The sequence below is a fragment of the Strix uralensis genome, chromosome 3, assembly GCF_047716275.1.
Source record: "Strix uralensis isolate ZFMK-TIS-50842 chromosome 3, bStrUra1, whole genome shotgun sequence".
Classification (NCBI taxonomy): Eukaryota; Metazoa; Chordata; class Aves; order Strigiformes; family Strigidae; genus Strix; species Strix uralensis.
Window position 1 is genome coordinate 64,139,735 of NC_133974.1, and position 10,812 is coordinate 64,150,546.

The window sequence follows — 10,812 nt, forward strand, 5'->3', positions numbered from 1 at the left end:
TAGCCTGAGCACAGTTGCCTCTGACCAGGTTTTTCTCAGCAACTGCTCATTTTGATTCTCTGAACTGCTAAGACCACCAGCTGCAGTAACCGGTAGATAATGGGAGCTGTAAATAAGGCGCAGACGCCCAGTCCCTTGTAGAAGGAAGCCATCCATCACCATGCAGAAGAAATTGAATGGGATCACCCCAGAAGTGGTTATCTTAATTCTTGGCTGAAAGGCTCTCTTGCAGGCCACCCAGCAGTACACGGTAATAAAAACCTGTATTTAACAGCTCTGTTTTGGATGAATAGTCAGTTTTACCCCATCTGAGTAAGCATATGATCAGCTGGTGAAAACTCCCTCCCTGATACAGATTTTGGCACACTGTTAAACTCAGGTGCACTACACTGCCTCCCATCATAGAAGCCGTGTCCGATGCTCCAGGCTGGGCTCCTGGGTAGGGAGCTTGCATCAGCCTTACAACAACCTGCTTTTAGCATATGCCTGCAGCACAGTGCTAAAGCAGCTCAAGTCGTTATGCAATTGACCTAAGGACTTAATTCTTCAAGTGTATTTACGCTTTGTTCACACCAGAGCGCAGTACCTTCACTCTGATAGAAGCAGAGAAACTCATTTTGAGTGTTAACATTTGCACCACGTAAGAGCACCCACGCTGATACGCACCCACACTGATACACGCCAACTTGAACACCCACGGTTGGAAGACCAAGTATTTTGCCAAGGTGTAACCATGATAGAACTTGTATGGGTGCAGTTTGACGGAGTAACCATCACACACCTAAGCTAAATTACACAGGTATTTTAGCTGAGTGGCTGCTCAGATTTGTTCTTTTTTTTAAATCGGGCTAAAATCTTGCAGAAAGAAAACTTTTGCTTTAAAATAAAAAATGACAGAGTTTATGGAAGTATTTTTCAGGATTTTACTGCAAACCAATGGGTTTGGTCACAAAAAAATATGATACATATAACCATGTTAATTATATTACATTACAATGATGGTATACATTACAAGTAAGTCTGTAAGTTTAAATATACATCTAGAGTTACAACTGAATGTACAGATCTTTTTTACAATACATACAATCAGGAATGAAAAACCCCCAAACCCCAAAACCATAAATAATGCCCATTTTACAGATGACATCTTTTAAACGAATAAAGAAAACAAACAAACAAAAAAAAAAAAAAGAAAGAAAAACCAACAGCTTTGACCGACTGCAGCTGGGGCATTTTGGTCCATAAAAACCCTTTCTAAAAATAGAAATCTTTTTTCATAGCAGCAATGCTTTCTTCAAGCATTTGGATACAAGTAATCGTGAGCCCATTTCCGTAATTTTAGTTGACTGTATAGATTTACAAAAGAAATTTCAAAATTACACTTAATTTATCTTCCAAATATGGAAGAAACAAACAATGCCCCACATTGTGGTATCCTGCAAGTGTCACACTGATGCTTTAAACTAAGTCCATCTGTAGTACGCAGACCACACGCATACCATTTGTTCACATAGTAAACCCACAATAAATGAACTGAGAAACACACTCTGCAACAGGGAAAGCTTTGGAGCTCACAAGATCTCATCAGAAAAAGGCACATTTCATAAAATCCTTATCACGTTCAGATAGATCTTCAGGCAAGGCTTTTCGTAGCACGATTTCAAAACAGCTTGTTCTTACTCCTACGATCTGTCGTAGCAGTCTATGGCAGCAGTCACTCTTGTTTTGCTTTCCCAAGGAGACAGCACCACTTTGGGGGAAGAACGAATGGAAATGAAAAGCCTGTAAAGCTCATTTAGAGAGTGATGTGCTCTTCAAAAAAGCTTCCAGCAAACAGTGTAGTTAAAATTAAGGCTGCAAAGCTGCCATGGTGGAAATGTGCAAATTCTGTTTCAAGATGACTGGTCAACTGGCAGTTCCACCAGAAGGCCAAACAAAAATAAAAATAATAGTTGTTATTATTATTAAAAAAGAAAGAAAGAAAAATGTTCACAAGAAAGAGTCCACGGGTGGGGCATAGGAGAAGCCCAAAAAAGCCTCAGCGGCTTCTTTGACGCTGGCAGTGATGAGGATGCTGTCTGGGGACTGGCCGATGGAGTTGGGGACTGGCTCATCTGTAAACTCCGGATCGAAGTGTCGCAGGTCACTGGGGCCACTCTATGGAAAGGGCAGAAAAGGAAAGACGCAACACTTAGACCCCAATGTAGTTCAATTCAAAACAGGGACAAGCACCCTTGTGCAGAGACTCACAGTGTTACCACCTTGGGCCCACTGGTTAACAGCCTTAACAGTTTTAGTCTTTTTTTTTTGTATCCTGCTGCATATTGTCTCACTAAATCCAAGATGATTCAATTTAACACACTACCCTCCAACTAAGCTCATGCAGAAGCCAAACACAAACATGCCACACTGCCATGAAGCAGTTTACAGGGGAGGACTTTGATCTCAGAGCTAGTTATTAAATTTAGTTTATAAAATGCCCGGAAAGTGAAAGAGAACAACCTCCACAACCAGATCCCTCTCTTCAGATCTTAGTATCTGACAAGCCAAATGTAACTCTGCTCTTGGGAAACTACTTGCTTTCTACACCTTACCTTCCCCTTTGGTAAAAAGAGGATCATTTTAAAACAGCCATGCAAATGAATCATGTGAGAGGCCAAAAAACCCAGCTAAATTTAGATTGTCCATCAGCAAAAAGTCAGCTACTGCTTATTTTTAACCTTGTCTGGACAGCCACAGGGGAAGTAAAAGCCGTGTTCCCCAAACACAGCCATCCGGCCAGCTCCCCTCCGGCTCCTGGGCATCCCACAAAGGCAAGGGGGTAAAAGACACTCTCCATACATTCTATAATTAGAAGTTATACGTACCACATTTGGGTTAAACGGGGGTGTAATCTTCTTATTAATGAGATCATCCCAGTTAATTGGGGAGAAGAAGATGTGATTCTTAATCTCCATCTGTTACAAAGAGAAAAACAGATTAATTCAGACCCAAGCTAATATAAGCAGTATGGCCTAGTCATTCTCCTGTGCTGCCTACAGGCACTGGACAGTTTGCACTTACAAAGTCCTCCTTGGCACCAAGCCTCTTTGTCCTATCCTTCTGCAAGAGGCCTTCCAGGAGATGTCTAGCTGAGTTGGTAATATTTGGCTTCAGCTGCAAGGGTTTGTTCAAGATGTTGTCGTACATTTCTGCCGTGTTCCTGCTGTAGAAGGGTGGCTGTGGGAATGGGAGAGACCCAGGTTAGTGAGGCTGAGAGGTGGGCACAGGGTTTCTTGCAGGGAAAGGATGAGTAAGCTAGTTTGTTTTGTCATGAAGGATTTGTCGCTTACCAGGCCATAAAGCATCTCATACAGGACTGCTCCAAGGCACCACCAGTCCACAGTCCGGTCATAGGGCTGCTTATGAAGAACTTCAGGAGCAAGATACTGTGTAAGAGAAGGAAGAGAGCTGCATTAGTCAAAGAGATCTCTGTAATTAGGAAAGCCTCCCCATTCTTGAATGAAAGCAGCTTACTGATTCCCAGCAATATCTAAGTTAGCAGAAAGCTACAAGCTCTTTATAAACAGGGGGATGGCTCAAGAGCTATTCTCTCCTGCTCAACAAGCTCTACATGTCCTACATGTCCTCAGTGGCAGCCTGATATTACAAGACCCGTAATACCCCCTGCTTATCTAACTAGCCGTAAATATACACGGGAGATGTCAGTTTTCACTGACGAGGACAGCACTTGCTGCCGCTCTGCGGGTGGCCGTACCTCCGGTGTGCCACAGAAGGTGGAGGTCGTGCCATTGTGCTCGATGTTTTCTTTGCAGAGTCCAAAGTCAGTCAAGACAATGTGCCCCTGCGAATCGAGCAGGATATTCTCGGGCTTCAAGTCGCTGTAGGAAGAGATGAAGGAAGACAAATGTTTGTTAGAGGAGCTACGGTGAGAATGTTTTACGTGCCATTGTTTACAGAACTTCACAAAGTCATGAAAAAATATTAAAAGCAATTCTGAGCTCATATTGAGACCAACTTTTCAATGCATATTCAACAAAGCACACGCTTTTTCAGTCCGACAAACTGAATAAGGTTGCTTACCGATAAACAATGTTCAGGGAGTGCAGGTAGCCCAGTGCACTGGCAATTTCAGCAGCGTAAAATCGGGCTCTCGGCTCCAGGAAGCAACGCTCCCTCTGGAGATGGTAGAACAACTACAGGAGACAGAGAGAACAAAGTTGTGTAAACGGCGCCAAAGCCTGTTAACAATGCACTTAATTAGACTCAACATATATAGCAGGGAGAACAATAGGAGGAAATGGCCTAACGATCCTTTGGTAGTTCAAAACTTGGCAGGCTGGAAACATTCAATCTAGTAACTTTTCCCCCACGACTCTTCCCCTTGCAACTCCTTTTATATTTAAAAGGAAGGGTGAAAAAGTCTACCCTACCACCGTGCACATGATAGGAAATACTATTTCATTTTCTTGCTGCTTACCTCTCCACCATTGATGTAGTCTAGGACAAAATACAATTTGTCTGCAGTTTGGAAGGAAAAGTGAAGCCCGACCAGGAAGGGGTGTTTCACATTTTTCAGCAGGACATTGCGCTCTGACATAATGTGCTTCTCCTGAAAACATAAGATAACATCAATGCTTAGCACACTTGCTTAGGGATAGCAGTAAAAATATATTTGACAGACATTGCAATGGCATCATGAAGAAGCATCTTACCTCCTTCTTCTTCAGGATTGCTTTTTTCTGCAGGACTTTAACAGCATAGAAGTGCTCTTCTGCCTTATGCCGTGCAAGGAGAACCTGAAAGAGGATAAAATCCCAGAACTGAGCAATACTGAAATACGGAACAACTTGTAAACTTAACTGGAAGCAAGCCTTTATGTTAACTGCTGAGCACTGTTACATTCCTCTGGTTCAATGTGCAAGCCCTTCGCTGGAAATGCCTAACACTAACCGCTCTGGCAGATTAATCTAGCCCAAAGTTTCTACATCTGATTTCTTTCCCTTCCAAAAGCAAAGCATGCCTTCTTCCAAAAACACCAGTGCACCGTGCTCCCTGGCTCCGTTATGACTCTTTCAAACGCAGCTCCCTTCTCCCTCTACCCACACCTATGCAGGGAGCCAGGCACTGGGAAGCAGGACATCCTCAGGTCTGGTTTAAATGACCACCATTTACTAAGACCAGTACAAACCAGACCCTCAGGCATTACATAGGAGAGCTGAAAAGTAAATAAATTACTACTGAAAAAAAAAAAAAAGTTAAGTTTACCTTCCCAAAACTGCCTTTTCCAATCACTTTTAAGAAATGAAAGTCTGATGGTTTGGCATGTGGGTTGGATGATGGACCAAGATTGATCTGTTGTGAAGGACTGGGCTAGAAAAATAAACAGAAACCACATTTACTAAAACAGTTTGGTAGTGAGAGTCTCAACAATGTATATTTTTTACAAACATAAAGTGACCTTGAAAATGAAGATCAGCACTCTTCTTACCACTAAAAATTTAACACTGACCTCTACCAGATATCTTAAATATCTTATTAGGTACTGCCTAAGAAGAGTGTAACAGCCATAGCCTACTTAAAAGTTCTTGCTGAGCTCTTAGCCACATTCCATAATGAAGTAAGAACTAATAAAGCTGTTTTAAAATTTCTTCTCCATGTCGGAAAAATAAAAGGTTTCTGTCTAACTCAATTACTCTTTTTCCCAGTTACATCAGTGTGCTATGACCTGAACTAAAGTAACACTCATGATGCTGATTTTGCTATACTTCTACTACTGGCTGATTTGATGTTCTAAAAATGCTTCACTGAGTAAAATCTACTTACCGGAGGAGAAGGATTAGCATTCATAAGTTCAGGCTCTTGAGGCTGGGAGATTTTCAAGATAGACTGAACTTCAGGGCTGCAAGGATAAGGGCGTGCATGATTAGAAGAGTTACCAGACACATCAGCAGATCTTTCCACCAGAGGGCAAGCACGTATCACGAAAGATGAGTTTTGGTTTGGGCTATTACAGAAGGTAACAAACAATCTATTCGATTTAGGGAGTAAAATTAATCTAGAGAAAGTAAATTCTGTCACACAAAGAAATTTATTTATATTATAAGTATAGTTCAAAACAGGGACAGGCTACCAGAAATCCCATCCAACGTTATTTCTCCCAAACCCAGCTCATGAAGATTTCCAAGTGAGTAATACCTCAAGAAGATCAATTAACTCTTCCGTAGCAGTCATGCCAGAGGCATTACAGTAAACAAACCTTTTTTTTTTTTAAAACTCGACCTCGCAATACGGAGCAATATTTGTGACAGAAATCCGGCCAAAATTTCTGATACTTACTGCTTGCATGCATAGGAGTTGGTGGCAATCTTCTGAATGAAGTCGTTTAGTCCCATTCTTCTCTGCTTCATGAAAGCTATAAAAGGACAGGGAAAGGAAAAATAAAATCGTTAAGCCAACCTGGCAGAAAAATCACAGCCCCACCGAGCATCCCCGAAGCAGCCCCCCGCCGCTCACCGATGAGGATGGCCACCATCCCCCTCATCTTCGAGTAGGTCAAGGTAGGACCAGACGCCTCGGCTGCTTTCACGGTCATTTTAAGAGCGAGGCGGGGGATAAATAACGAGCGTACGATACCACCGCCTCCCAAGCACCGCACTGACTCGCTGAGGCACCCGACGGCGCTTAAGTGGCGGCGGTGATGGGCGGGATCGGGGCGGGGCGGCGACGCTCGTCCCCCCACCCCCCCCCGACGTCCTCGGAGGCGGCCGCCTCCGAGGACGTCGGGGGGGGTGGGGGGACGAGCGTCGCCGCCTTTGCCATACCCCTACCTTGGACGCCCTCCCCCCCCCGCATCCCCACCGTGCAGAGCATCCACAAGCAAACGCATCGAATCCCTTCGGGGTTTTTTTGTTTTTCCCCCACCCCCACCCCACAGCGAACTCCCGCACCCCCGTCTCTCTCTGCCTCTCTTCTTTTCCCAGCCCTTCTTTTTTTGCGGTTATATAAAGTTTAAATCTGGCTCTGTCCCGGGCGGGCACCTCTTCCTCAAGTGTGTGTCCTGTCCCCCTTCCCCCCCCGCCGCCGCAGCCCGCGTCCGCTCCCGGGCCCCGCCGCAGCCTCGTCGCCCCGGGTGAGCGGCGATAAGGGACGCTGACGTTTCCTTGAAGGAGCCGCAGTGACTCAGGAGAACAAGATTTCCTGCCCGGTTTTCAATAAAACAAACAAATATCCCTTCTGTGCACTGCCCTGATCCCGGCTGGGACATTACTGAAAGGGAAAAAAAAAAAAAAACCCAAAAAAAACCACAACACACCACCGGCTTTTTTAAGTCCAAAAAGGGAAACAAGTGGGGAAGAAAAAAAAAAAATCCAAGTCCCCTGAACTTGGAGGAAAGGCAGAGATCTGCTTCTAGAAAAGGTGGGGAGATGACCAAGGACTAGGCAAGTGCAATAAAGGTCAAAAAAAACCCGCATCAGCCCCGCTCCACGGTTTTTGTTTCCACTGCAGACGGTCATTTGGGACACGGTGTACCCGGGCCCTGACTGCTCCGTCGCTTTCTTACGGGTGCACCGGAGGCGCGTCAGGAGCGCTGGTGCACGAAGGTCAGGAGCACGAAGCACAAGGTGAAACCATGCTGCCGGGGTGCCCACGAAGGGTCCCACGGCCCCCCCCCAAGCCTGCCCCCGGGGCGCAGCCCCGCTGGCAGCCCTCGCAGGGGACAGGCGCGCCCGGGGGGTGCCGGGCTCCTGCGCGCTACAGCCGGGTGGAACTTTCCACCCGACGGGGCGTTATTCATGCGCATATTTCGACTTGCTGAGGGGGGGGCGCTGGGCTGAGGCCAGCTGCTCCAGCTGCAACGTGCCCCCGTCCTCCCCCCGCCCGGAGACCTTTTTTTTCTTTTTTTTTTTTCCCCTGCACCTTCTGCTACTGCCTCCCCCGGCACCACAGCCTGCCGCTAGGCGGCATCCCTGGGCAGCTGCCTGTATCGTCTGCTTCGGGAGGGGGATGGTGGGTGTGATGGCAAGCACCCCAGCTCAGCAGCCGTCAAAGGCTGCGGCTCACCCTGAGCATCAAGGCGGATCACCTGAGGTAGAGAGATCACCCCCGCGAAGTGGGCACTGGTCTTAAAAAGCGCCGCAAAGGCTTTATACAGAGAGAGCAAAGAGGGGTGCTGGCCGGCCACGGTCGTCTCTGCACCGAGCGGCCGGTGGCCCTTCCCGGAGTGGAGCGGGGCCCTGACCGGCCCCGCCGCCACGGTGTGGGGAGTGCAAGGGAGCCGGCGCCAGGGAGAAGCAAGGAGAAGCTGGCTGCGGCTGGCGGGGCTTCTCCCACTTGCTGCTTTCCTCACTCTGTTACGAAAACTGCCACTCTTATTAAGGGAAGGGGAGACAAACCCCCCCCCCAAACCACAAAAGACTAAATAACCCCAAAAAAACCCCAAAAACTTGATAGGTTGGAATAGAAGCAGCCAGTTTCCTCTGCACTGCCTTCAGAGCGCTGCTGTTAAAAAGCTACTCGAGAGCCGCAGTTTTGAGGGTCACGGGAGCTCCCGTCCCCCGCTCGCTGCTCCCCTGGCATCTCCCGCCGGGCTCTGCGACGTGGCGCCCGGCAGCCGGGCACACCGATGCCAGCCCTGCGCAGAGGCAGCCGGCTCCCAGCCCCCGGGCAGGCTCCGGCACAGCCCCCCCCGCTCTCCTACACAACCTGCACCGGACTGCAACCCACCTCCCTCCTCCCTGCTCCGCCGCGGCGCCCCCACGCTGCCCCCAAGTGCCCACGGCGCGGCCCCGCCGCTGCCCCCGCTCCGGCCGGCTGCACCACCGCCGCATCGGTCTTTTTGCAAGGGCTCCGTCGCTCTCACCAAGTCACCTGGCCCCTTTCTGTGCCAAACGCTGCCTCGGCTGTACGCCCGCACGCCGCCCCCCCCGCTCCCCGTATCCCCCGGCGGCCCGCCGCGCCGTGGTCCCGCTGCCGGAGGGGTTATTTCCCCGTGGGGTTCGGTTTTCCTGCCAGGGCAGGGTGTCCCGCCGGCAGGGCGGTGAACCCACCTTTCAGCGACGACTTCTCCTCTTTGCCCCTCATCTCGCTCCCTGCCGGGACCCCGGGCGGGGCGCGGCAGCGCTGAGGCTGGGACGGGGCTCCCGGCCGCCGCCGTAATCCCAAATAACTGCCCTTGGTGGCCGGGCGGCCCGGAGGCAGGAGGGAGGCGGCGAGGGCGGCGAGACCGGCCGTCGCTCCCGCTGACCCGTTTACGGGCGCAATACCGAGGGCGGCTGACATGCAGGAGCGTTATAAAGTTCGGCACGGGCCGCCCCGCACACTCTGCCCCGTTGCAACATCGCCCTCAAAATTACTGTAATCAGCGCGCGCACGCACACACACACACACACACACACACACGCACGGGCAGCGGCGGGGGAGGGGAGAGGAGGGGGGGGGCACTCCGGACCTAACCGAACTGCCGGCCGCGGCTAACCCTGCCCCACGGCAGGAGGCACTGCCCACCCCCCCGCCCCGCCACGGCGCGGGGCGAGCGGCCGCGCACCCACGGCACGGGTCCTGTGTCCATATCGTGTGTGTCGTTCCCCCCCCCCCCCCCCCAAAGTCCCCGCGCCGGCGGGGCAGAGGCGGGGCGGGGGGGTACCGCTGCCGCCGGGGGGGGGGGAGGGCCGCGGCTGCCGGCCGGATAGCGCCGGGGCGGGACCGGCGCCCCGCTCCGACCTGGCACCCAGCGCCTTCCGCCGGCAGCGCCCCGGCGGCGCCCCCCGCCCGCGCGGCTCCGCTCCGCCACCGCCCGACCCAGCCCGGCCCGGCCCGGCCCGGCGCCGCGCACCCCGGCCGCGCCCCGCCGCGGGAACTCGGTGTCCCCCCGTCCGTCCGTCCGTCTGTCCCTCCCTCCCGCCCCCCCCGGCACCCACCTGCCGGCCCTCGCCCCCTCCCTGTGCCGGGGGTGCCGCTCGTCCTCCGGTCCGGCGGCAGCGTTTTTAATGTGGAAGGGAGGAATTCTTCCCAAGGGACAAGTTACTATTATTTGTAATTCACGCCGCGTTTTATAGTCATGAGCTGGGTTCTCAAAAGCCCGGGGTTGGGCTTAAAAGCCTGAGTGTCCTAAGGTTGCGTTTTAAAACTTTGCTCTACAACGATAGCAGCAAACCCTTTTGCAGTGGAAACGGGCAAAAGAACACAAGCAAGGAAAAGGTACCCAAAGATACCCTTATTCGCAAGTCAAGTATTAACAGAAAAGCATCTGGCATTGTGAAAAATCTCAATAAATTGCAAGGGTTTGCATCAAAAATTTGTATAGTCAGTGGGTTAGAAGTGTACAGCTATAAAGTAAATACAGGAGAAGAATCAAAAATTACAGTGATGGTTTACACTCTCATTATTTTTCTCCCTCAGGCTCAAGTTTTGACAAATTGTCCTGAACTTCTAAATCAATAATTTTTCAAAGCAAATTGAATAAAAATAAAGTAGAAGGTGGACACTGAAAATAAAGGGAGACTCCACACAAGGAAAATTAAAAGTTATAGAACTCCTTGCCCCAGGGTGTGTGCACAACAAAAGTCTGGACAGGTTCAAGAATAGCTGGACAAATCAACAGGAAAAAAAAAAAAAAAAAAAAAAGATTTGGTTACAAAGGTGGTGTGTCTGACCTGGAATGTTCCTGGACCACAAATTCCCAGGAGCCTGGGCTGTTTTGGGGGCAAATCACTGAATACTTGCCTGTTCTTGCCCTCTCCGTTAGCAGTGCACTGTTAGCTGGTGCCGGTAACCCAGGCTGACCTACACGGACCTTGGGCCCATACCTTC

The 10,812-nt window shown here is 50.0% G+C and overlaps 1 protein-coding gene across 2 annotated transcripts; it reads right to left on the reverse strand.

Annotated features, from left to right (window-relative positions):
* Window positions 1–909: 909 nt before the first annotated feature.
* Window positions 910–9,430, reverse strand: SGK1 (serum/glucocorticoid regulated kinase 1). Of its 2 annotated transcripts, none has more exons than XM_074862559.1 (12): window positions 9,051–9,430; window positions 6,340–6,415; window positions 5,827–5,902; window positions 5,269–5,373; window positions 4,716–4,799; window positions 4,481–4,612; window positions 4,084–4,196; window positions 3,758–3,881; window positions 3,333–3,428; window positions 3,064–3,219; window positions 2,868–2,957; window positions 910–2,157 (listed from the first exon to the last, which is right to left on the reverse strand). In XM_074862559.1, exons 1-12 carry the CDS (start codon window positions 9,280–9,282, stop codon window positions 1,990–1,992), a joined length of 1,452 nt encoding a protein of 483 aa, XP_074718660.1. In that variant the 5' UTR covers window positions 9,283–9,430; the 3' UTR covers window positions 910–1,989. The 2 variants fall into 2 exon arrangements, with proteins under 2 accessions (XP_074718660.1, XP_074718661.1); XM_074862560.1 differs by lacking the exon at window positions 9,051–9,430 and adding an exon at window positions 6,517–6,717.
* Between the last annotated feature and the right edge of the window lie 1,382 nt (window positions 9,431–10,812).

Bases quoted from the DNA above. Each gene is read 5' to 3' on its own strand.
- SGK1 (XM_074862559.1), bottom strand. From the start codon at position 9,282: ATGTCAGCCGCCCTCGGTATTGCGCCCGTAAACGGGTCAGCGGGAGCG. The intron at 4,800-5,268 runs GTAAACTTAACT...ATCCTCTTTCAG, and splicing joins GAAAAGGCAGTTTTGGGAAG to GTTCTCCTTGCACGGCATAA. The intron at 3,882-4,083 runs GTAAGCAACCTT...CTCTTCCTACAG, and splicing joins TCCCTGAACATTGTTTATCG to CGACTTGAAGCCCGAGAATA.